The sequence below is a fragment of the Cricetulus griseus genome, chromosome 8, assembly GCF_003668045.3.
Source record: "Cricetulus griseus strain 17A/GY chromosome 8, alternate assembly CriGri-PICRH-1.0, whole genome shotgun sequence".
In the NCBI taxonomy this organism is placed as follows: domain Eukaryota; kingdom Metazoa; phylum Chordata; class Mammalia; order Rodentia; family Cricetidae; genus Cricetulus; species Cricetulus griseus.
In genome coordinates this window covers 75,134,174-75,160,370 of record NC_048601.1, presented here as the reverse complement: position 1 = coordinate 75,160,370, position 26,197 = coordinate 75,134,174, and the positions used below count along the sequence as shown (strand labels likewise).

The window sequence follows — 26,197 nt, the reverse complement described above, 5'->3', positions numbered from 1 at the left end:
ACTCATACATAGATACATACACATAAATAATAAAACAAACCTTCAAAAACAGTAGAAATAAGAAAAGAAAGCCCTAGTTCCTTTGTATCTAGAGGCTGTCTCCTGTCTGCACCCATCTGCCCCTAAGTCTACCCCCAGTCTGCTCCCAGTCTAGCCCCCAGTCAATCCCCCTAGTTTGCCCCTCAGTCTGCCTCCATCTGCCCCAGCCTGCCCCCAGTCTAACCCCAGTCTGCCCCCAGTCTTACCCTCAGTCTGCTCCCAATCTGCCTCCAGTCTACCCCTAGTCTGCCTCCAGTGTGCCCCCAGTCTGCCCTTTGCAGCCCAACCCAGTGCCTGAACTTTCTGTTCTTTCCATCTGGAATGTCTTGTACCCCCTCCCCTCCCTGTCCTCCAAGTCCACTGTAAGTAGCCAATCCTAGGGCCCCTCCCAAGTTCCCTGGCTACCCTTTTTCACTGTGCTTTCCTGTGATGACTGTCATCTTCCTTTATTTATTTGCCTCTCATTTCCCCACCAGGGTGTGAGTTACACAGGACACTCTGTTCTTGTCCCTGGAATATCTGAGTGGAGCCCTGGCTCAGCAACCTCTAGCTGGGTAGTATGGCTGGCAAGATACCTGTGCCTCTGGGAGGGATGGTGCTGGCATGTGAACTGGGTGCCATCCCCAGTCACACGGCAGGGAGCTTCCTAACAGTCAGGCAGGACAATGGTGGAGAGCCCACTGCTGAGTCTTGAGCTCCCTTGAGTTCATGCAGGAAGCCCACACCTACACAGGGAGGACTCATCTAGAAGTCTAGTGTCTGCCAGTGGAGAATTATAATGAATGGCGTCATGGACATCTACCTCCAGGGCCCCAGGAGATCCAGTTCCTCTACCAGATGATGTACGGAACAGAGAGAGAAACCTGGAAAAGTTGCGAGAGGAGACCGACAGCCAACAGTCATGAAGAGATTTTTGTCTTGGGCGGGATTGTCACAGAGATGCTATGAAAGGATGGTACCATTCCTGTGTTTTCTCACAGCACCTGAAACTAAAGAATATTCTGGAACATTTAGATGGTCCTGACTAGTTCACACTCCTTTTTGTCTGACTAGGGAATTATGATGGGGTTACCGTAGACCCTTGCAAAGGTTGGGGGTTAGCCTTTTCTCTTGTTTTAGGTCTGGCCCCAACTCACCCGTGAACACCTCAGTCCCACCCACTCGCCAGTCCAGCAGATGTCTACCCAAGTGCAGCTTGGTGAGCTAGTGGCTCATTGGGCCTCCCTTCGGGAGTATGCTATGGGCACATTGAGGGATTATTACAGGAGTGTGGGTGATCTCTCAAAGCCCCATCCCGGTATGAACTCTCCAAAGATGCACAGATGGAGTCGCCCCTTCAGTCAACCTGCTACTTAGATATTCTAGCGACTGCTAAGGCCACAAGCAGCTGGACAGCATTCTGTGCAGCTAAGGTGAGGGAGATAGATAGGATGGAGGGAGTGTCTGGAATCTATTCCATCTCCTTTGTGTTTTGTTTTTGAGACAGAGTTTATTATATAGCTCTGGCTGTCTTGGAATTGGCTATGTAGACCAAGCTGGCCTTGAACTCACAGAAATTTGCCTGCCCCTGCCTCCCAAGTGCTGGGATTAAAGGTGAGCGCCACCACTGCCCAGCCTTTCTCTGCCTCTTAAATGCTAGGATTAAAGGCATGTGCTACCATGCCCAGCAAAGTTTGTTTTTTCCAAGACAGGGTTTCTCTGTATAACAGCCTTAGCTGTCCTGGAACTCGCTCTGTAGACCAGGCTGGCCTTGAACTCACAGAGTTCCTCCTGTCTCTGCCTCCCTCGTGTTGGGATTAAGGCGTGTGCTACCATGGCCTGACTAAAGCTAGTGCTTTTAGCTGCTGACCAGGACTAAGAAACAGGAATGTGTGATATTGGTCACATGATCAATAGCTTCTGCTCCCTAGGAGTCAGGTGCTCTGCCTAGTTGGTTCCCCTCTTTCCCTGACCCAGTTGCCTTCATTGGCACTCAGGGTGTTTGAAGACTGAGCTGATCCACATGGCCATGACATGATGCTGGGGAGCCTGAGGGCCTTTGGCTGACTCCTTGCTGATTGCCAGGCCCTGCATATCCTCTGGGTGGGAATTGATACAGGGGCATGCCTTCTGCTGGAACCTCTCAGCCTAGAGGTTATGCTAGAGTCCTGGCCCCCTACTGAGATCCCTTCCTGGGCATTCTCAGTCTTCCTTGTGCTACGGGCCCATTTGGCCTCTGAAGCCTATGGACTTCTTTTCTTCTCAGTTGCCTCTCTAAATAGACAGTTTCCAAACTGCACATGGAGGATGTTGAAGACAGTAGTCAATATAGGAAAAGAAAGACAAGGCTTAGTCCTGTGCCGAATCCAGTGATCTAGTTCTGCTGTCATTGTTATGTATGTCAGAGCAGTGGTGGGTATGCTTTTAACAACTGTCAGTCAATATGAAACAACCGTGTGTGTGTGTGTGTGTGTGTGTGTGTGTGTGTGTGTGTGTGTGTGATAAACTTCTATATATTGACACTATGCTGTTGCTGTCTCTCTCACACACATATATAGGATCACATACTTCACCCTGTACCATGTTTTTATGACTCAGGAGCTGCTTCCCAGCCTGACCTCATGGGGCTGTGAGGGGATCAGGGCATTTCAGTGCGCTGTGTGTTTAGTTAGTATAGTGAGGGGCTGTGTTTGGTAGAAAAGCAGCGATGATCTCAGTTTCTTTTCAGGGCCAAGGGTGGGCTAGAGGTCAGAATCCAGTCTCTTCCTTTCCTGATCTAGGTACTTCTGGATCCCTCTGGGCATCCTCTCCCATTGGGTGGGTGTGAAGACCTGGTCCTTTCATAGAGGTCACATGGTCCCAGGACCTAGCCCTGAGAGATCACTGAAGGAATGAGAGTTCTATCCCAATCATGGCCCCTCTAACCCTTGCTGAAGCTGGGGCTGTAGCTCAGTCGGTGGTAGAGTGCCCGTATAGCATGCCTGAGGCCCTGGCTCCCATCCCCAGCACTGCATAAAGCCAAGAGTGTGCTTCCACACATATGAAGTCCTAGCACTTAGGAGATAGAGGCAAGGGGATCACAAGTTCAAGGTCATTCTCAATTGCATATCAAATTGGAGGCCAGCCTGGGCTACGTGATACCTTGTCTCAAAACAGAACAGAAGCAAACTTGTGGAGAGGAACCTTCTACCCAGAGTCATGGAGGCCAGGCCTAAGCTAAGAATCCTGTCAGCTGAGCCTCCTCCCCAAGCCTATCTCCTTGTCAAAGTCCAGTGGTCATGTGTGGACTTGGGACTCAGCTCTCAGACTCTTCCCCAGGAGAACAGGGCAGAAAGCAGCAGGTGTGGAGCAAGCTCCCCAGGAGGTTAACTCTGGTTATGGTCTGGCCCACTTGTCTGCAACCCCTCACACAAATGTGGCTCCAGGCAGCAGTAGCCTGATCACCACTGTGCACTGGGCAGAAATGGAGCCTCTTGAAAATACATTCGGCTTCAGAGTCTTTAATTTTGGCATATGTGTATGATGTGTGTGCATGTGAATGTATGCCTTGGAGGTCAGAGGAAACCCTCAGGTGTCAGTTCTTATCTTCTGTCTTGATCGAGTCAAGGGTTCTTTGCCACTGCATAAGCCAGGCTAGATGGCCCAAGGGCTTCTGAAGATTCTCCAGTGTTTGTCTCCCATCTCCTTATAGGAGCACTGGGGCTACGGGTGTGGGCTAGCATGCCCAGCTTTATATGGGGTGTGGGGATTTGAATTCATGTCCTTATACTTTCATGGCAAGGGCTTTACTGACTGAGCTAGTCCAAGACCCAGCCTAAAGCCAGGGGCTCTTCTGCAATATGAAAGGTACACACTTGTCTATTCTACTGCTTACTTGTATTAACTTCAAGTGCACTGTGAATAGCATTTTTGGGTGCATGCATGTAGATAATGACAAACTTCAAGGACTGAGGAACCTGTGCTTTGAGGACCAGGTGTGTGTTGGGGGGGGGTCATAGGTCTAGTGGGATCACCGTTCTTCCTGTGGCATTTCAGAAGCGGTTTTGGAGAAGAGAGGCCACATTCATCTTAGCACACTTAGTTTGTAGGAAGTGCTTTTTGAGGCCGGTCCCTACCCCACGTGTGCTATCTCTTGGCAGTTTGGAGAGGGATGGGTACATCTAGGATCAGTCATCTCACAAGAATTATGTCTTAGCTAGGCCAGGTAACACAGGCCTAATGAGAAAGATGGATCAGAGTTCAAGGTCAGCCTGGGTTACTGGGCAAGGGAAAGGTCAGCTGGGTCAACTTAGTGAAACCTTATTTCAAAAATAATTAGGGAGCTAGAGAAATGGCTCTGTGGTTAAGAGTACTGACTACTCTTCCAGAGGACCCAGGTTCACTTCCCAAGCACCCACACGGTGGCTCACAACCATCTGTAACTTTAATTGCAGGATCTGATGCTCTCCTCTAGCCTTTAAAGGCACCAGGCAACGCCTGGTGCACAGACATATGTGCAGGTCAAACACTCATACACACACACACACACACACACACACACACACACACACACACACACAAATATGAAAATAAAGGCTGAGGTGTATTGTATCTCAGTAGTGAAACACTTGCTTAGAATGCATGAGGGCCTACATCCAAAGCAACAGCACCCCAAACAAAAACAGCCATATCCTTTTGGCAGTGGTGGTGCATTGCTGTATCCCCAGCATCAGGCAGGCTGAGGCAGGAGGACCAAGAATTTGAGGCTACTCTGGGTAATATCACCGGACTCTTATCTAAAAACCAGGAAACTGGAGACAGACAGAAAAACATGTCCTGACTTGGCAGGGCCCAGGGCAAAACAAAGAGTTCTTATGGTTCCACCTGAGTGTCTTGGAGAATAAAATGTGTAGAGGGAAATTTGGTAGAGAAATTTGCAAACTGAGGGAGATAAGACAGGGACCATTCATCTTGTTCCCACCAGGGCTGAGTGTAGTCATCTGAAGTGACCCCACCAATCTGTCTGTCATCTGTCTACCTCCAGTCACGACTTTATAGTTTAATAAGTTATAGGGAGAGTATTGGTGTCTCTAGAGGGAGAGATGAACGGATAACAATCCTGCACTGATGATGCCCGGCAGGTTGGGGCCTTGGCTGTCGATCTGGCCGTGTGCACCACCATCCAGGCTTGCTTGAGGTTGTGGTCAAATCCTGATGGATTTTCCCTGGGTCTAAACTGAGAATGGGAGTAATGGGCCAGGCGTAGCATGAGACTTGAGGTTCTCAGAGCTGTGATAAGCTCACTCAGGCAGGCCTAGGAGAGACAGGGAGGGGGAGGAGAAGGGAGACTACTTGAGACTTTCAGAGTCAGGCCCTGTCCAGTCCTGGAAATGGAGGTGACCATTTGTTAGGAGAGGACTGCATGGCAAGTCATGGCTGTTTGTGGCCACCTTTGCATGGACAGACTGTGGGAGCCTCAGTCTGTAGGGAGTTGCTGCTCATAGCCCATTTGTTCTTGGTTCTGTGGTGTGTGTCCAACTGTGTCAACCCAGTAGGCAGTGTCTGTGGCTGCCTTTGCCCGAGGCATACAGTAGCTTGGTGCCTAGAAGATCTGGGTGGGGTGTATTTGAGAACTTACTTAGTCCAGGGATGAGAAAGCAAGAATTTTGTTGAATGTTTTTGCCATCTCAGCAAGAGTAGGGTCACCTCTCCCAGAGGAAGGCTAAGCTCTGGACAAGTCCTCAGGGTGCTCAAGGTGCCAGAACTGGTGGCCAGAGAGGCACTGAGTGATAGGAATGTAGTGATTTATTATATCTTGCCTAAGGATTCAGAAAGCAAAGTCAGCCACAAGCCTAGAGGCCAGGTACACTCCTTTAATACCAGGAGCCAGAAGCTAGGAGATGGTGGTACACACATTTTTTTTTTCTCAAGACAGGGTTTCTCTGTGGCTTTGGAGCCTGTCTTGGAACTCCCTCTGTAGACCAGGCTGGTCTCAAACTCACAGAGATTCATCTACCTCTGCCTCTCAAGTGCTGAGCGGGTGATACACACCTTTAATCCCAGGACTCAAGGTTAAGAGGTAGACTGATCTCTGTGAGTCCAAAGCCACCCACATCTACACAAGAGTTTAGTCTAAAAGACTAAACTCACACCTTTAACCCCAGGATTCATAAGAGGTGTTTAAGAAAGGATCAGGGTCTCAGGATGAGGCATTTATTCTCCAGCCACGCTGAGGAGGGGCAGCACAATCAGCCCATTCAGTGTGAGGTAGTGGTCAGAGCTAGTGGCCCTGGGCTGGAGAGATGGCTCAGAGGTTAAGAGCACCTACTGCTCTTCTAGAGGTTCTGAGTTCAATTCCCAGCAACCACATGGTGGCTCACAACCATCCTTATAAGATCTGGTGCTCTCTTCTGGTGTGCAGCTGTACATGGAAGCAGAATGTTGTATACATAATAAATAAATAAAATCTTTAAAAAAAAAAAGAGCTAGTGGCCTGCTACTTTGCTTTTCTGTTCTTCAGCTTGAAGTTCAAGCCCCATTAGCAGCCTCTGGGCCCTTTTATTAATTGTATTATACAGGAATGACAATTTACTGTACCCCACGGCATTTTTAGCCCCAGACTTCTCTGGATAAGAGAATCTGTGAAATGCTGAGTGTCTTAAACACTTTCCCCTTTACTGTGATAAAATACCCTCACAAAAGCAACTTAAGGGTTAAGGGACAAAGGATATGATTTAGGTCGCATTTGGAGGTTCAGTCCATAGTGTCAGTGAGGTCATCCTGGCAAGAATGTGAGGCAGTTGGTCACATTGTCTATAGTCAGGAAGCAGAGAGCAACAAATGCAGTGCTTAGCTCCCCTTTCGTCCTTACTCAGGCCAGGGCTCTAGCACATGGGACAGTGCCTCAGTTAAGGTGTGTCTTCTCGTATCAGTGAACCTAAAAGATAATCCCTCTTAGATGTGCTTGCTTACTAGGTATCTTTCCATCATTCAGATCAACAGTTAATATTAACCATCACATTGGGCAAAGCCCTTCTTCCTTCCTGGCCTCCCAGAGAGAGACTTGAATTTCCTGGGAGAAGTATCAGATGGGACAGTGACCTCACAGGGAGAAGGTCAAGCCGTAGCCTGGGCTGCCAACACCCCTGCCTTTCACAGGAGAAGTCCCTAGAGCCACCCCTTTCGGTGGCCCCAGAAGCTGGAGAGGAAGACAGGAGCTCAAGCGCTGTTCTTCTTCCTATCACAGCAGTGGTAGATGCTCCTTATTAAAGATTCAGGCAGTACAAAAATAGCCACGGAGGATGAGCTCATTCCCTGCAGCCTCTCACCCCGGCCATCTCTATGCTGCATGTGACCTTCAGGCTAAGCAGGGAGTGGTTGTGCATGCTTGAAACAGCGCTGTGATGGTTGAGACGGGAGGAATGGTCTGAGTTCAAGGCTAGTATGACTACATAAGAAAGTGTTTTCTCCAGAAAATAAGTTGTATCAGCAGGCAGATAGATCTCTGAGTTTGAGGCAGCCTGATCTACAGACCAGCTACTCAAGGGTGAAGGCATGAGAAAGAGGTCAAGGTGATTACCATTGGTGCCAACAGGCTCAGAGCCCCTTCCTTGTCCATACACACAGTGGACATACATGCAGCCATCCCTCAGAGCATATGACAACCATTCCTCACTGCAAGGCAGCCTTCCCCACAACACTGGCAACTTAGGGCTCCCGAGAGGCAGAGGAAGTTGGGAATGGGGGTGTGTTCTTATATAAAAATCCTTTGTATAAAAGCAGAGGCAGGCAGATCTCTGTGAGCTCAAGGCCAGCCTGGTCTACAGAGTGAGTTCCAGGACAAACAAGGCTACAAAAGGAACCCAATTTTGAAAAGTAAAAAACAAAAAGGGGGTGGGGCTGGAGAGATGGATCAGAGGTTGAGAGCATGGGCTGCCCTTCCCAGAGGTCCTGAGTTCAATTCCCAGCAACCACATGGTGGTTTAGAACCATTTGTAATGAGATCTGTTGCCTTCTTCTGACATACATGCAGATATAACACTGTATGCATAATTAACAAAGCTTTGAAAAAAAAGCCAAAAATTATTTTAGATATATTTATTTTATTATTTTGAGTATATAAGTGTTTTGCCTGCATTATGTGTTTGTGCACTGTGTGTGCCTGGTGCCCTCGGAGGTCAGAAGAAGGCATTGGATCCCCTGGGACTGGAGTTAAGAGATGGTTGTGGGCAGCCATGTGGATGCTGGGAATGGAATCCAGGTCCTCTGCAAGAGCAACAAGAGCTCTTTACCACTGAGCCAACACTACCGCTCTTAGTATTTTATTTTGAATTTGTGTGTATGTGTGTGTACTGTGTATGTAAATTATTTGTACATAAAGATGAAGACATCAGGTGTTCTACTTTGTCACTCTCTGCCATTATTCCTTTGAGACAGGGCTCTCTCTGAACCTGGAGCCAGGCTGTTGCCCCGGGAGTCGCCCTGTCTCTGCCTCTGACAGTGCTGGCCACATCCACATCTGAGTTCTGGAATTTCAAACTCAGGTCCTCATGCTTGTCCAATAAGTACCTTACATAGTCAGCCATCTCTCCATCCTCTTGGGCGTTTATATTAAAAGTCCCATTAGAGGGCCAGTGAGGTGGCTCGGCACATAAAGGCAGTTACTGCCAGGCCTGAACACCTGAGTTTATTCCCCAGGCCCCACACCACAAGACAAAACCAACTCCCAAAAGTTGTTCTCTGACCTCACACTTGCACTGTGGCACATAAACACACACTATCTCTCCGTAGCTCCATGACAAAATACACACTCACTAAATTAAAATATAACTTATTTTTTTTAAAGACCTGAAGCCGTCTGAAAGGGCAGTAATAGAAATTTGTTTTTAAAATGCATAGCATGACCATGTGATGGGTTATCATGTAGTGACTAAACCTGTGCTTTTCTTCTTCCTAGTTTTTAACAGGATGCTTCATAAATTTGCATGTCGTCCTCCTGCAGGAGTCACGATGACCACTGTACAATTCCAGTTTTAGCATATGTGCTCTGAATGGAGACTTCCCACCCAGCCCCATAGAATAAGTCCTCAAAGAGGGGAAAACAGAGAGGGGATGGAGAAATGGCTCCGTGGTAAGGAGTATTAACTGTTCTTGCAGAGGACACAGGTTTGGTTCCCAGCACCCACAGGGTGACTCACAAATGCCTGACTCCAGTTCCAGGAGATCTGATGCCCTCTTCTGGTCTGGGAGGCATCTGCACATGTGTGGTACACAGACATACATGCAGGCAAAACACCCATACACATCAAATAAAATGTTAATTTAAAAAAGGAATGTATTTTAAAGTAATTATATATATATATAGGTATATATATATATATAATTTTCCATTTATTAAAAAGGAAAGCAAATTTACACACTAATGAGATTAAGGTGTTTATTTTTACATAAAGAATCAACTCTCAGCGGGGCACAGCATGCACACCTGTGATCCCAACACTCAGGAGGCAGAGGCAGGGGGATTGCTGCAAGTTCCAGCCCAGCCTGGTCTACAGAGTGAGTTCTAGGCCAGCCTGGTCTACATAATGAATTTCAGGCCAGCCAAAGCTATACAGTGAAACTTTTCCCAAAGAACAAAACCTAATAATACCAATAATAAATCTTGGCTGGATATCTGCTACTGCAGAATGTAGAGCATCTTCAACAGTTTACAGAGCTGACAGATATTTTGATTTTATAAGCAATGCTGAGATCACCACTTCGAATACTGCAAAATGGCAAAAGTATTTTTTAGGGTTGTTTCAAACATTCCTAGAAAGTGTTCTAATTCCACCAAAATCCATTTAATGATTTTTAATTTTAAGTATTTGTTAAAGTATAAATTGTTTCCATATTAAGCATATTCTTTCTAATAAATTTAATCTTTGTTTTTAAATAAAACACAAGTCAGCTCTAAAAGGAATTTTTGTATGTGTGTTTGTATGTGTACAAATGCAGATGGGTTGGGTGTGCAAGTGTGTGTGTGTGTAGAGGCCAGAGGACTACACTGAGTGTCATTACTTAGGAGCCATCCACCTTGCTTTTCGACAGTCTCTGGCTGACCTTAATGGTTGGCTAAGCTGGTTGGCCAGTGAGCATCAGGGATCTGCCTGCCTCTGCCTCTCAGGTGCCAGATTTACAAGTACATGTCACTGAACCAGCTGCTTTTCACATGGGTGCTGATGATCAAACTCAGTCCTCATGCTTGTGGGGCAATCAGCTTACTAACTGCACCATCCTCCAGACGGCAAACAGTAACTTTCAAGTCAAACATTCGAATCCATCCCAGAGACACACTGTAAAACTCACATGCCGAGGAATGGAGGCAGGGAAATACGAAGTCTTTGTGTTTATGATTAAACTTGCGATTCTCTAAAACCAGAAAACTTTGTGTATGCAGTGATAACATGGAGATTCATAACATATAGTAGTCTTGAATCTGAGCTGAGGCGATTGGGGCAGCACTGGCTGGTGTGTGGTGTGATGGGTGTGAACAGCACAAAGTGTACCTGTCCGGTGTTCAGACCTGAGGCTGCAGCAAAGGTGTCTGAGGCAATAACACCTTGGATTCATTACAGGTTTGATTTTGAGGTAAGTTTGGTTTTACTCACTCGCAGACCTTTCTTGTTCAATTTTTCACAACTCCACATTCAGTTTTCTCTATGGGGGTCACAACCTCCAGGTTAAGAAGCTGGGGCTCAGTTTAAAGGATATGATCTAACTCCTTCATACAGATACCTTTTCCTCTTTGTGACTGGTAAATCAGCAACCTGCAGGGGCGTGTGTGTGTGTGTGTCCGTGTCCGTGTCCGTGTGTGTGTGTGTGTGTGGTGGGGGTGTGTGTGTGTGTGTGTGTGTGTGTGTGTCTCAGAGGTCAATTTCTGGGGTCTTTCTCTATTGCTCCCCACCTTATTTTTGAGACAGGATCTCTCTTGGAATCTGGAGCTCTCAGACTATCCACAGTGGATGACCAGTGAGCCCAGGGACCCTCCTCTTCTTCAGCCTTGGGGTAACAGACACATGATATCATGTCCAGCTCTTTATGTCGGTGCTGGGGACCCAAACTCAGGTCCTCAAGTATGGCAGACACCTTACCAACTGAGCATGTCTTCAGTTTAGCAGGGGATGCTTTGAGAGAAAATTAATGTTCTGTTTCTGAGAAACCCTACTTATAGTGTTAGTGTCACCAGTGACCCTGATCCAAACCTGCTGTTTAAACAAATCACACCAGCTTGCTCCACAGCTCTATTAGGTCCAGGAGGACCTGGGAGGTTAGTGAAGTGCACTCTGAGCATTTCTGTGAGGATTCCCAAAGCCAGGGAGCACTGTCCCCAATGTGAGTCCTAGTAGCCATTATACTGTCATTCCAGAGGAGATGCCACCAGCGAGGCATCTGTCCCTGGTGGGCAGCCTCCTTCACGTCCTCCTGCAGCCTCACCAAGGGCTCAGAATGAGGAGGCATGGACCATGAACTGAAGCCTCTGACACTATGATATAAGATAACCCTTTCCCGTTGAAGATACAAATATGGGGCAAAATAACATCACTGTGACTGACACGGAATCCACTAATCCCACACTAATCTGTGTGCATGTGAGTGCAGTGCCTGTGGAGGCCAGAAGAGGGCACCCTTGGAGCTGAAGTATCAGGCGTTATGAGCCATTTAATGTAATGCTCTGTAAAGGTTGTGTATGGTCCCATTGAGTTGCTTTTTTAAGGAGCAGTTTTAGTTTTAGATTCAGAGAAGTGAGTTAAAGTTTGAATTTTGTCCCCCACCATCCCACTCCCCAAACCACAAATGTTGCTAACATCTGGCCAGTGTAGTGTATTTGTTAAGGCTGAGGCACTAATATCAAAGCATCAGTTTTTCTGTTGCGTATTTTTTGGGACAGGGCCTCACTATGTAGTCCCCAGCTTGCCTAGAAACGTTTGTGTCGCCAGGCTGCTCTTGGACTTGTGGCAGGCCCCCTGCTTTTGCATACCTGGCTGATTATACATCAGGGCTCATTCTGCGCATTGCACATTCTTTGGGTTTTGCCAAACACAATGACACCATTTTCCATGATGGCATCATCTGCATAGTCTCACCCCTATAAAAATTCTCATTCATTCATAAAAATTCTCTGCCTGTTCATTCCTGTTTCTCCCCCTCAGTCTCCTGCCAGCCGCTGATCTCTTTTCTGTGTTTTGTTCTGATTTTTTCTTTTGAGATCAGTTGTAGCCTAGACTGACCTCAAGCTTTCAGGGGTACACCTGCCTCAGCATCCCAAGTTGTAGGATTACAGATGTGCATTGCCTGCTGTGCTCTGCCCTGATCTTTTTGTTGTCTTGATAGTTTTGTCTTTCCTTGAATGTCATACAGTGGCATCTATGAAGCCTTATCAAGTTGACTTCTTTCTCTTATCTGTTTACAAATCTTCCTGTGTCTTTTCATGGCTCTGTAGCTCATTTTTGTTTATCGTTGCATAAAATTCCACTGTCTGACTGGGTTGTGGTGGCCCATGCCTTTAATCCCAGCACTAGGGACGCAGAGGTAGGTGGATCTCTGTGAGTTAGAGGCCTGCCTGGTCTCCAAAGAGTGTTCCAGGAAGGTCAGGGCTGTTACATAGAGAAACCCTGTCTTGAAGAACAAAAACAAACAAAAAATAAAGAAAGAAAGAAAGAAAGAAAGAAAGAGGAAAAAAGAAAATCCACTGTCTATAGCAGTGTGTTTTTGCATTTACCTATTGAAGGGCATCTTAGTGACTTCCAAGTTTGGGCTGTTGTAAGTAGAGGTGCTATCAATCTCTGTGAGAGAGTGTTTGGTGGACACAAGATTGCATCCCAACAGGTGAAAACTGAGGAGTCCAGTTGCTCCTTGCATGGCAACAGTATATATTCAGTCTCTAGAGAGGTGCCGAGGTAAGTGGGTGTGGGGGTGCACAGCTGTCATCCCAGCGCTTGGGATGGCAGAATTCACAGTAAACTTCAATTAGATAGTGAGTTCAAGGACAGGCTGGGGCTCTAAAACAAAAACTAACAAAGCAGAACGTCATCCTTCTCCACACCTGGAGCCATTATGGACAAAGCAGGGTTTGTCCCTGTGACTGCCTGGAAAGAGTGTAGCTGAGGAACATGGGCCTGGGAGTGATGAGAACCTGGCTCTGAGTGTCCCTTTCCTTGCCTGTCTACTGTTCTCAGTCCGCGCCTGAGTGTCCCTTTCCTTGCCTGTCTACTGTTCTCAGTCCGCGCCAATCTGTAGGACAGAGTGATGAAACCCCTTGGGGGAATACCTGGCAGGGCTAGAGTGGGCAAGGAGGGGATGAAGCCCCTCCCCCCCCTTGTCTGAGGTCTCAGTCATGCCTGTTTGCTCCTCCACTTCACAGAAGTGTTTTTGGCAGGACTTGGGGTGAGTCAGTGTATGGGTGAGGAGTGTGCGTACATACACTAGCGTCCTGGGCCTCTGTGGTTTTTTTTTTTTTTTTTTCCCCGAGACAAGATTTCTCTGTGTGTAGCTTTGGAGCCTATCCTGGCACTTGCTCTGGAGACCAGGCTGGCCTCGAACTCACAGAGATCCGCCCGCCTCTGCCTCCCGAGTGCTGGAATTAAAGGCGTGCGCCACCACCGCTCGGCTGGGCCTCTGCGTGTTTTTGGTGGCTCAGAGTAGACCTCTGCTGGGACTGGCCAGAGGAGATAGTGTGAATCATGGCTAGGACTGTCTATACAGGGGCCTGGATACAGGGCAGTTTTCAACAGGCCCTGCCTCACCCCTTTGGGCTTCAGGGTGACAGGTAGGGGTGACAGGTCAGTTCTCAACAGGCCCTGCCTCACCCCTTTGGGCTTCAGGGTGACAGGTAGGGGTGATAGGTCTGTAAGCTCCAGGAAAGCACTAGGTGGGGCCGTGCTGTGGCCTGGTCACTGCTTCCCTGCTCAATTGGTACCTGTGGAGCATTCCTAACTCAGGATGTGGTTTTCTCCATTATAGACAAGTCTGGGAGTTTCTCAATTATATTGATAGTTCCAAAACACAAGTTTGTGAGCCAGCGCAGGGGCTGGTGGGGGTGGGGGTGAGGGTGGGGTGGGGGTGGGGGTGGGGGTGGGGATGGGTCTATAGCTGGTCTCAGAAGTAAGGAAGGGCTCTGTGACCAGAGATCTGTCCTGTTTCTTCTCTTCTTAGGTGGTACAAACTGCACTCCAAGCCTGGCAAACAGGAGAAGGAGCGTGGTGAGATCCAGGTGACCATCCAGTTCACACGCAACAACCTGAGCGCCAGCATGTTCGACCTTTCCGCGAAGGACAAGCCCCGGTCTCCATTCAGCAAGCTCAAGGACAAGGTCAAGGGCAAGAAGAAGTATGAGCTGGAATCTGCCTCAGCTATTCTCCCAAGCAGCGCCCTGGAGGACCCTGAACTGGGCAGCCTGGCCAAGATGGGCAAAGCCAAAGGTTTCTTTCTCCGCAACAAGCTACGCAAGTCCTCGCTCACGCAGTCCAATACCTCACTGGGCTCTGACAGCACCCTGTCCTCTACGAGCGGAAGCCTGGTCTACCAAGGCCCTGGAGCCGAGCTCCTCACCCGCTCACCAAGCCACAGCAGCTGGCTGTCCACTGAAGGGGGTAAGCAAGAGAAAGGGTGGGTTCTTCCCAGGTGGTGTGGAAGAGAGGCAGGGATCTTCTTTCCAAATGCTGACACAGTGCGCATTTCTTTTCCAGGCAGGGACTCTACACAGTCCCCCAAGCTGCTCACTCACAAGAGGACCTATAGTGATGAGGCCAGCCAGCTACGTGCAGCTCCTCCCCGGGCTCTTCTTGAGCTCCAAGGCCACCTTGATGGTGCCTCCCGCTCTTCCCTCTGTGTCAATGGGAGCCATGTGTACAATGAGGAGCCTCAGCCCCCCATACGGCACCGCAGCTCCATCTCAGGCCCCTTCCCACCCTCAAGCACCCTACACAGTGTCCCACCCCGGCCTTCTGAAGAGGGGCCTCGGTCCTCAGATGACTCTTGGGGCAGAGGCAGCCGTGGCACCAGCAGCTCGGAGGCCGTGCCTGGACAGGAGGAACTGAGCACTCAGGCCAAAGTGCTGGCCTTAGGGGCCAGTTGCTCTGGAGCAGAAGAGGGCACCCGGCCTCCAGAGGGAAAGCCAGTCCAGGTTGCCACACCCATGGTGGCATCCTCTGAGGCTATGGCAGAGAAGGAGCGGAAGCCCCGAATGGGGCTTTTCCATCACCACTACCACCACCATCACCAGGGGCTGAGCCGCCGTGGCTCAGTTGGAGAGAAAGGGAGTCCTTCTCTGGGAGCCTCCCCCCACCACTCATCCACCGGAGAGGAAAAGGCCAAGAGTAGCTGGTTTGGCCTGAGAGAATCCAAGGAGCCAACTCAGAAGCCCAGGTACATATCTAATAAGGCTACTTTTTGCTCTGTGTGGAGGAGGTTGGATGTTTGCCCCCGGGGCCTGAGGCTGGGAGGAGCAAGGAGCAGGCTGCCTGAGCTCTAGCTTTGCATGGTTAGGTGGGGTACCCTGTCTTCCTGAGCCAAGACTCACGCTATGTCCACCGACACAGGTGAGTTGCAAGGACATAGTGCCATGGGGGTCCCATGGACCAAGGTGGGCCCAGGCCCTGATGCTTGAGTTGGTAGTACAAACAAGGGAGGGGGCATTCGTGTGCTTCTTGGTTTCCTGGCCTCCGTCTCTTGCTTTCTCACCGTAAGGTAAGGAAGCCTTGTGACTAGAGACTGTGCCTTCAGACACCTTACCCTGTCTGAAGCTAGATGACTTCCCTGGCTGCCCACTTGGCTCTGGAGTCTTGTTCCCCTGAGGGACAAGAGTTAAATAGTCGTTCCTGCATCCTTCCCCTTCCCCCCTACTGACTTCCTAGCCTGGAAAGAGACCACAGCAACTCCCTTGAAATAAGTCTCCCCACCAAAGCCTAGTTTTTTTTTTTTTTTTTTTTTTTTTAAGATTGATTTATTTTTATGTGCTTTGGTGTTTTGCCTGCATGTGTGTCTGTGAGAGGGTTCAGATTCCTTGGAACTGGAGTTATAGGCAGTTGTGAGCTGCCGTGTGGGTTCTGGGAAATTGAACCCAGGTCCTTTGGAAGAGCAGCCAGTGCTCTTAACCGCTGAGCCATCTCTCCAGCCCTGGCCTAGTGTTTTTTTGAGCCCTTTTGGGAGAGCTGGTGACTCTGTTCTGTTGGGAATGTGCCTAGTCCTCTCTCTCTTGATCCAGGTCTCTGGTCCCCACCCCCATGTTATTCCAAGATAGGGCAACCGTTGTATTCTTTGGCAGGGCCCTAAAGAGGCTATCCATGAAGACTCCAGAAGTCTGTCCTGGTGCCCAGCATTGGTGGCAGTCCCACCTAGTGTCTTGGAGCCAGTTGTTTGTCCCCTCAGCAAGTCTACCTCTCCTATTCACTGGGTATATAGAAGGCTGGGGCCAGTTGTGAAGACGCTACAACTGTTTTCCCAGCAGATGGGAAGGGGCTGAACCTTGCAGCTGTAGTTTCACTTCTAGTTTCCTTCCATCTCCTTTTTCCTTATGCTCCAGAAAACTTAGGTCTTTGATTGACAGAAGGTAGAGAGGATTTCTTTCCTGGCCTCATGAGAGGCCAGGGTACCTAAGCACCCTGCCTGCTTGCCTTGGGCCAATTGTAGGTGGCAGCTTCACAGCAGGCTTTGGGCCAAGCATCCAGGTAAAGCAAGAGGAGCTGCTTTCATGGACTGTAAGCCCCTGCTCCAGCACTCTAACCTTGGGTGCCTGTAGCAGAAGGGAAAGCTGGCCCAAGAGGAGCAGTTGTTGGTTGGAATGCTTGTTCAGAGTTCTAGGGAGAAAGCTGAGAAACAAGACAGCTCAGGGCAGCACTTGCAGGTTAGAACCAGAACTGCTGTAACTATTTACAGCTGGAGGATCTCTACCTGGAACCTGGAGAGCCAGCCCACAGGCCTTGGGGCTTGGGTCGCCTATACCCAGGGGCTACTGTCACAAATCCTGAAAGTTTGAGTAAGTGCAGTGGCGCCCTCTAGTGACTCCGCATGGCATTTGTGCTCCTTGGAGAGGCTTGAGGCAACATTGTAGATTTCAGTAGCTACATGATGATCCTCCTGGTCCTCCTGACACAGTGTGCCTCTGATGACATGTGGCTGTTACCCTTGATCCCTACTGATGTGAGCCTGAGAGGGGTTGGGATGGGACTGAGCCTCACCTGGGCCACAGGACCTGCTGAGCCATTGGTTTTGGTCTGTGGCATGGCTGTGTCCTGTACTTGAGTTAAGACAGGCCACACATGTTAGGTCTTCCTGTGCCAGGGTGCCTTGTTTTTTGTTCCTTTCTCTCACAGAAACCTTTGAACACAGAAAGGGATCAAATACTAAAGCAAAAAATATATTTAACTGAGGGTAATTCTAGTGCAACATAAAGCCAGGGGTGTTATAGTAAATGGAATATAGCACTTTGGGGTCTGCCTAGCCCTTCCCAAGATGTGGTAGGCAGGTGTCTGGTGGTTGTAGAAAGAGTGGCTCATCTGATGTGCCCTCGGGCTAATAGCATATTGCCTGTCCCATCTGTGGCAATATTTCCCAGAATGGTTACTCTGTCAGCCTTGATCTGGCTTGGAAGATGATGCTAGGATCTCTACTTAAGCTTAGAAGGCCCCTCTGTGCCCCCTTATTTGTCCTGATGATAAGAGGATAAGCACACCTCCTGGACAGGTTTCCTGGAAATTGGGGCACATCTTAGGAGGTGCCAGGAGCTTCCGAAGCGCAGGAGGGATCATTGGCCAAAATCAGATAGTGTCTCAAAGGCTGGCTTTAACCTTTGAGGACTGGTGGGCAGCCTTCATAGAGCCACTTACCACCTCTGCAACTAGTGTATGGAACACAGAGCTCATCTCATCCCAAGGAAGCCCCAGCTAGTAGTGAAACCTGCTTTCTCCAGAGATGGCCCCAGGGTGTGGTTTTTAAGGATGAGAAGGGCATCTGGGAATGGTGGCACATTCCTGTAATCCCAGCAGCCAGGAGGCCCTGGCGGGAAGATTGCTGTGAGTTTGAGGCTAACCTAGGCTCCATAGAGAGACACTATCTCAAAATACTTTAAAGCGAGGGCTGGGGGTGGAGAGAAGCATTGTAAATTGGTGGTTGACATCAAATGGCAGGCCAACCAGTTGTCTTGAGGTTTCTGTGGGCCCTAAAGCTTATTTCCATGGGTTGAAGGGACAGGGCTGCTTGGACTTCTCACTTCTCTTCCCAGTATTTGGCCCTGAGGGAGACAAATCAGCATATGTTGTACCCTACTTGGGAGGGGGAGGCTGGCTGGGTAGGCTCCAGCGTGCAGGGGTGTTCACAGGGCACAGCCTGCACAGAAGACCACACAAAGACATGTGCTTCTGCTGCCCCATGCCATGCGCACTGGCAGGGCAGGAGCAATGGCCTTCAGAATGTGTGCTTGATTGCCGTAGGGATGGCTCAGCTGTTAAAGGCTAGGCTCGATACCGAAAGAATATGTGTTTGGTGTGGAGCAGGGAGAGTGAAGATGGAGAGGCTCTGAGGGCGAGAACAGGCAGGATGTTAGCAAGCTCTGCTGGCTCTGGGAAACCTGCTGGGCCTGCTGCCTAGAACCCTGGCCTCAAGAGAGAGCCCTTTGCTGATTCCATACCAACCAGTTTGTGTGCATCTCTGGGGAATCATGGTGGGAGGAGGCTGCTGACAGAGCCTGGGGCTCCTTGTGGTGCTTCCCTGGTGCCTTTGTCCCTCCAGTCTGACTGGCAGCAGATTGCTGTAAGCCTGAGGGTGAGTGTGTGTATGTGTGTGTGGGCTTGTCAGGCAGGCCTGAGCTTGCTGCTGTGCTGTGCTGATGGGGTCATTAGGGCTATCATCATGAGAGGCCTAGAGAGAGGCTGTGTCGTTCAGAGTTCAGAGCACCCCAGCCCTGTTGTGGGATGTAGCTTGGGTGCTATGGATGCCTCAAACAGGCTGTGACTCAAGTGGTGGTTAGTGCATTGCTTCTCGTTTCCCTAACTTCCAGGACTAGATTTGTGGCTCTGCCCTGGGACCTACCTACCTGGAAGGAAGGAGGAGGAGACATCTGTGGGAGTTGGGACCCCAGGCACAGAGTTTTCCCATTTCAGTGTCTTCCCGTGTCTGTAGAAGCAGAGAAGCCCTGGGAGCTGGAGGTGGGATGTGGGAACTTTGCCTTCCTTCCCTCTCCATCGCTGTCTGGAGGTGGGGAGCAGACTGAGACTCCACCCTCCTGCTTGGTTAGGGAGAAATAAGCTCACAAGAATCCTTGAAGGCTGGATTTTTAAAAATTACTTCTTGTTGTTTTGTTTTGAGACAGGGTCTCACCCTGTAACCTGGCTGTCCTGGAGCTTGTTATGTAGACTAGCTGGCCTCAACTCAGAGAAATTCTCCTGCCTCCTTGTGCCTCTTCCTCCCAAGTGCTGTTTAAAGGTGTGTGCACCACGTCCAGCCTTTTTTTTTTTTTTTTTTTTTTTTTCTTTTTAAAGGCAGGGACTCAATCTATCACAGATTGCCTTTGAAATTGCTGTGTATCTTGGGGATGACTTGGTCTTGGGTCTTCCTCCCCAGTCCGAGGATTAAAGGCTCGTGCTACCACACCTGGTTAATGCAGTGCTGGTGATGGAACCCAGAGCTTCATGCATGTTGGGCAAGCATGCTGCCAACCGAATCATAGCCCCAGCCTCCTTTAAATTTATTGGCTTATTAAGACAGGATGTCATGTAATCCAGGTGCAGATGACACCCTGCTTCTGATCCTCCGGCTTCCATCTCCCCATGGGGCATACACCACCATGTGCAGCTTTGAAAGCTAAATCCTTAGGAAAATCTGACTGTGTCCTGCCGAGGAGGCTGACCTCCTCTTCCATGCTTGTTTTTGTGGATCTGGATGCTTTCCTGTTGCCTATTAGGCCCTGTGTACAACCGGTCTAGTCTAGCCCTTGAGTTCCTGGAAGAGTGTGGCAAGTTCCAGACAGCCCAGCCTCCTGCCACAACCTGCCCACCCCCCACCCCGGTTTCATGACTGGCTAGCAGAGCTGCCTCAGCTCACCACCAGTACTGTCTGTGCAGTTGCTGGTTGAGTGGGAGAGCTGGATAGGAGGAGGTTCCCTGGATGCTCAAATTTATGTAGGAGGGGTGAAGTAAGAGGGCCCCAGGAGCTAAGAGAACTGAAAAGCTGCCTGTGAGGAGGGACCCTACTGGATAGCAGGGGTGAGGCCATCAAAGTAGGGGGTCTGATTGCAAGTCAGGCCCCTACCAGTCTGCTCACACTAGAGTGTTTGGTTGGCTTTTCTCTCTCATTGTGTTGTAGATTGTGTCTGTGTCCTGGGGAAGTGAAGGCTCTTAGTTCAGTGTGTACCCCTTTGTCACATCTTCCAAGGCTGGCCCACAAGAGGGGTAAAGTGAGAGTGTGTGCTCTCTGCTGGTAGTGGGTGTGCCCAGAAGATGCCATGTGCTCCTTAGCCAGTTTTTCTGCCCCGTCCCCATGAAACAAAAGGGGTGAGCTCTCTTGGATACCTTGTCCTACCTGATGACAGCCCCGTCCTTATCCCTTCCTGCAAGAGCTCAGTGGAACATAGTCTATTTCAGTTTGCAGTCCCAGGCACCCTGCTCGGCTCTCTTAGTGCTGTCTTTGCCCATGAGCTCTCCCAGCATTCTTCCCTTTGGTGCCTCTTAATATTGGGGCCTTCCTTCATTTGGTCCCTGGGTCATGTGGCTGCATTTAGCCTGTGTGATGGTGTGGCACCTGGCCTGGAGGTGGGGGTTGGGATGGTACTTGTCAGGGATATTTCCAGTCTCAGCATTAACCAGGAGGCTCATGGTTTTGTCTTCTCCACAGCCTGGACGTGTCTCCTCAGGTAGAATCTGACCCAGCCGCTCCTCCTCACCCCTGCTCCCCCTGGGCTCTGGCCCCCCCTACTCCTGCTCCCGCCGCTGCTCCCATGCTAAGCACTAACCTTTTTGCAGCCACCTCCCCTGCTGCTGCCACTGCTGCTGCTGCCACCATTGTCCCTGGAGCCACCCCATCCGGATTCTTGGGGGTCACCAATCCATTCCTCACCTCCTTGCAGAGCAACCCCTTCTTCGAGGAGCTCAAAGCCGACATAGCACTAAATTCTCCTTCACCTGCTCCCTCTCTCCCCAGTGCCTCGAGGGCCAGCCTGGCCCCCCTGGCCTCCCCTGGGAAAGCCCTGCCTGAGTGGGACGACACCTTCGACATCTTTGCTGCTGGCAGGCTGCAGCCAGAGGCCGGGAGTGAGATTCTGGCCCCTACAGAAATGGGGCTGGAGGAGGATGGGCTGCAAGACCCAGGCTCTGGGACCATGGCAGTGAAAGCAACAGAGCCCCAGAGAGAATCTGGGGGAGGAAGAGGTGGAAGCAGCATAAGGCTGGAGCCCAGGGTGCCTGTGGACTCAGGCCTGGACCAGGCAAGCACAAGTGTGTCTGACCCAGGACCCCTTGAGTCTTCAGGGACTGGCCCATCTTCCAGAGCAGCCCATTTGCACCTGCGAGCCTCAGCCCCAGCCTCAGCCTCAACACCAGACCGGGAGCTTCCTGCCTCAGAAGTGGGAGCGGGGCAGAGTCCAGCAGACAGTGGGACATCTCTGTTCAGCTCCCCAGAAGTGCTCAGTGTGTGGGAGAGACTTCCTGGTTCAGATGACATTCCTGGGGGCCAGGATGAGGAGACTCCCCAAGATGGAAGCCAGCTTTTCCAGGAGCTGAACACAGTGGAGGATTCCTGGCCTTGGGATGTGATCACCATTTCTCCTACAGCAGAGGTTGTTTCATCCACCATGCAGGGAGAATCCGATGAGGTGCCTCCTCCCCAGGTGCAGCCTGAATCCCCAGCTGCTGTGCACCCCGTGGAGAGCGAGGGGCACCCTGCATTGCAGTTGGAGCTAGAGCCTGAGCAGGGATTGGATGAGGGGCCATGGCCTGGCCCACCACCTCCCAAGCCACCACGCCTCTTCACACCCACAAATTCCCAGGTGGAGGAGGAGGAAGAGGAGGAAAAAGAGGAGGAAGAGAATAGTGGGGGGCCAGGGGTAGAAGAAGACACCACCCCACGCGAATTGGTTGTTGGTTCCCAAGACTCCAAGGAGGAGGGGGTAAATCCAGAGTTGGAGGAATTGCACAGCCTGCCCTCTGGGACCCTGATGGGTGAGCCAGAACTTGAAGAGCTGGTCGGAGATACTGGTGCTCCTGGGTCTGGGGCCTTTCCACCTAGTCCCACCAGCTGTCTTGAGGGGCCCATCCCCAGATCCCGTAGCTCACCCAGCTCAACTCTTCTGAGTCAGAAGGTCTGGGGGGCTTCAGATACAGGTGAGAGTCTTGAAACCCAGAGCCAGGAGCTAGCCAAAGAGGGGTCTGAGCTTCTGTCAGCCACTCCTCAGCAGGCTGATCTGTGGGCCTCAGAGGAGGAGGAAGATGCCTTGAATCCCTTCTTACGTCAGGAGAGCCAAGATCCCCCCAGCCTCCCATCCGCATCACCACCAGGGTCAAGGGAGTCCCCTGTCCACTCCAGTCCAGAAGAGCTGCCCACACCCCCAGAGCCTGCCTTCACACCTCCCCTTCTCCCACCTTGGGCCAGCCACCGCCATGGGGTACCAGGCCCTCCATGCCCTCCCCTGCCTGTAGCCTGGCCCTTGACCTCTTCTTCCTCACCTCCCGAGGAGTCAGCTTCACCCCTTGGCCCCCTTGAGTTCTCCCCCACTGGGGGCTCCCCTACACCATATGGGGAAGACCGTGCTGCAGCCACCCCAGCCTCCCCGCTTGCGCTTCTGCCCTTGGAGACACGACCAGCTGAGGAGCCCCAGCTCAGTGGCAGGTGAGCATCCACTCAGAACCCCTCCCAGGAGGAAAGGGGGGATGAGGGGCATAGTGACATACGGGTAGAAGTGTTTCATAGTTTGGCTACATCTTTGCCAAGGGCACATGATAAGGGTCTGCTCTATTTGGAGGCTAGTGGTTAAGGCTTTGAAGTCACAAGCTTCTGTAGAACCAGATCTGAAACTGTTTATTGTATGTAGGACCTTGCACCATCAGGGTGGCCCCACAAGCCGGAGGTTTGGGAAATAACCCCTGACAAGGATAGGGGTTGAGGACTGAGATTCGGGGGAGTCAGCATTCCCTGGCAGGAGATGGGGGTGAAAGCTGCATGTGCTGTACAGAGATGCCATGGTTGGGGGAGTGGGGTTCCACAGAGGGGTGATGCTTCTCAGGCCTTGGGAGTGTTAACAGGTAGCACTGGGTCCACAGCAGTTTCCAGTCCAGACAGATTGAGGAAGCAGAGGCCTGGGAGAGGGTCTAGGACTTTGACCTTAGAAGCAGCTGAAGACAGTCTTAGAAAAAGGGAAGCAAGCCTTCCTTCAATGCTCTCCACACCCATAGCCCCTGGAAAAGGCTCTCCAGCTGCAGCAGGTGCCTTTCTGGCTTGCCTTGTTGGTGGTTTTCTGGGCTGGGCTCCCATCCATTTAGGGCAGCAGAGTGGACAGCTGATGCCTGTGTGGTTGTGGTCTCAATGGCAATAGGCTCTGGCCAAAACAGAGGGGCCACAACTTCATACTCCACCAGAGGGTGACGAGGGTGATGAGAGCAGAGGGCTTGAGAGCAAGCTTCAGTGAGTGTGACTCAGCAAGGACACCAGAGCCCAGTGGGACAGTGAGGCTATAGGGTCCTGAACGAAGGTGGTGTGAGCAGAGCAGCTGGGCCAGGTGAGGTGGTGAGGGTGGGGTGCTCCTTAGGATCTAGCCCTGGCCTCTGTGAGGCCCCCAGTCTGCTCAGACACCTGCTGGCTCATATGTTCAGTTGCCCAGGGTTGCTGATTATCTGTTTTGTGCCAGGCCCAATGAATTCCCAGTCCAGGTGGGTAAGCAGGGAGATTTCAGTAAGGGAAGCAGTAGGGCCTGCTGGTGACACCCAAGAAATCAGGTCAGGGAGGGACTTTGACCCCCCCAGTGTTGGATGGGGCTGTGCCCCCCATGGGGAGAAGGAGCTGGTGGCTATGGTTTCCTCATTTCCTGATGACAGTATCTTCATTTGGCCCATGTCTTGCAGTATAACCTCTATTTATACTCACCACTTACCGGGTTCCTTTCCAGAATAGCTTTTATTCCATGTCTGTGTGGAGCATGACCTTACCCTGTGAAGTGGTGGGCACATAGTACTGTCTCTGTTTCTCAGATGAATGGGGATCAGGCTGAGAGCCCAGCACAATAGCTACTTCCTCAGGGGTACCTCCATGTGTCCAGGGTGGCTGTTCAGACAGATGGCCTTAGAACTAACTACTTTTATACAATCTCCAGTGCAGACCCCAAGCTGAAAGGACTGCTCTGCCCTGTGTGCAGCTTGATATGCTTTCTTATTTGTGAGAATAAACACCAGCCCTGTCTTAAGGAGCTGTGCTATTTCTTGGGGTTGGCCTGAGCCTAAGTTGGGGTTGAGACTAAGTGGCTTTGCTTCCCATTCATTGCCTGAAGGCCTGAAGCCCCAGTAGGGTGAGAGTGGATTTATGAGGTTCCCCCAGGTCAGGTTAGCTGATTTGTGGGCCTGCTGCTTAGGCCTTGCATAACTAGGCACCCAGGTACCCCAGAAGAGGATTACCTTAGTTTCAGGGAATCAGTAGGCTTCCTGAAGAAGATGACTGCACATAGGTTTGAAATAGTAGTGAGAACTAGGTTTTCAGAAGGAAGGGAAGTACCCCAGGTAGAGAAATAACCGTTTTTTTCTTTTTCTTTTTGGTGGAGGGGGCACTGTAGTTGAGGCAGTTTCATCTAATGGAGGCTGGCCTTGAACTCCTGATGTTTCCACTTCTGTAGTTGCACAGATGTGGGTCATCATGTTTAGCTAGAAACAGTTTTTGTAAGGGTCAAAAGATCATCGAAGCTGTGGGCCAGGAGGCACGGCAGAGGCCAAGTTGCCATAGAGTTTGTGATTCTACCTAGAAAGGAGCCATTAGAAGAATTTTCAGAATTGGAAAGCCAGTATCCTTTAGCAGAATACAGGATGAGTGGTTGGAGGGCAGCTGTAGCTAGGAGAGGAGAGGATGGTTGAGGCAGAAGAGGACAAGTTTTAGGGCCTACCAGAGGGCTGCTGCTGGAAAAAGCAGGTGTGAGGGAAACTTGGTATAACTAGGTGAACCCCAGGGACGAAGCTGGCCTTGAGATAACAACTGGGCTGCAGCTGGGGAGATGCGGGGTGTCCAGCAGGAGAGAGGAGAAGCCAGGGAGCTAGCAGCTTAGCCTGAGAAGAGGCTGGTAGAGGTCAGGACACTAGCTTCAGGTCTTGAGGGAGAGTAGTATGTGTCTGTGAGCTCTGAGAGGTGAAGGAAAGGACCCAGCAGCTGGGCTAGCAGCACTGAGGTCTCGACTTGAGTACTCAAGGAAAGTGAGAAGTTAGAAAGTAAAGGCAGTCCCCAGGCTCTGGGCAGGGTTTTGAGAGGAGGAAGGGTCAAGGTCAAGGTGAGTTTTAGAGGCTTGTCCCGAGGCTTATGGTAAGCCAGCAGCAGAGAGAGGTGAGGAAGCGCCACATGTATAGGTCTGTCCTGCTTTTAACCCTGACATTCTCATACCCACAGTCTTGACAGTTGGGAAACTGAGAAAGTAGAGAAGATGAGGGAAGGGAAATGGCTGGCAAAGACAGGGTACAGGTACAGGCCAGTTGTCTGTGCTGGATTGAAGCTGGTGGGGTGAGGTGTGCAGGGTGCTGTGTCCTGGAGACATCAGCTATTCGCCAGGTCAGGTGGTCACGCAGACAGTGACTTCACCTTTTGGGCTACCCTTCAGCTCACCTCTTGTTTGTCTTTGCAGTCCCCATCCTGTGAAGCCCCTCAGCGCTGCCCCTGTGGAGCCTAGCCCTGATAGAAAACATCCCCGCACGAGCCTGAGCACAGCCCTTAGCAGCGGACTGGAGAAGCTCAAAACTGTCACATCTGGCAGCATCCAGTCTGTGGTTCCAGCATCACAGCTTGGCCCAACTGTGGACACGAAGAGGCTGAAGGTGAGGCCCAGCAAAGTGTTAGGAGGCACCTGAGAGAACAGGTGGTATGATGGCGAGAGGCCAAGTAAGGTTGAAGGGCAGAGCAGAGCAGAGCAGGTAGCTGGTAGTTCTTCATGCTACAGCTCTGATGTGGGGTACGGTATCTCTGGCCTTAAAAATGGGCTGCTCCAGAGTCT

The 26,197-nt window shown here is 50.6% G+C and overlaps 1 protein-coding gene across 5 annotated transcripts in view; it reads left to right on the top strand.

The window, feature by feature from the left end:
* The window catches only part of Rab11fip5 (RAB11 family interacting protein 5), a 40,071-nt gene that overhangs the window by 11,516 nt on the left and 2,358 nt on the right, over positions 1 to 26,197 (top strand). The window contains exons 1-6 of one of the 5 annotated variants that reach the window (XM_035448584.1): positions 10,207 to 10,626; positions 14,191 to 14,627; positions 14,724 to 15,402; positions 20,863 to 20,881; positions 21,095 to 22,851; positions 25,832 to 26,021. In XM_035448584.1, the coding sequence (XP_035304475.1) occupies positions 14,288 to 14,627; positions 14,724 to 15,402; positions 20,863 to 20,881; positions 21,095 to 22,851; positions 25,832 to 26,021 (2,985 nt within the window). In that variant the 5' untranslated portion in view covers positions 10,207 to 10,626; positions 14,191 to 14,287. Of the gene's footprint in view, positions 1 to 10,206; positions 10,627 to 14,190; positions 14,628 to 14,723; positions 15,403 to 20,862; positions 22,852 to 25,831; positions 26,022 to 26,197 lie in introns of those variants that run through there. The other 4 variants (XM_035448583.1, XM_027428742.2, XM_027428743.2 and 1 more) reach the window with 4 other exon arrangements.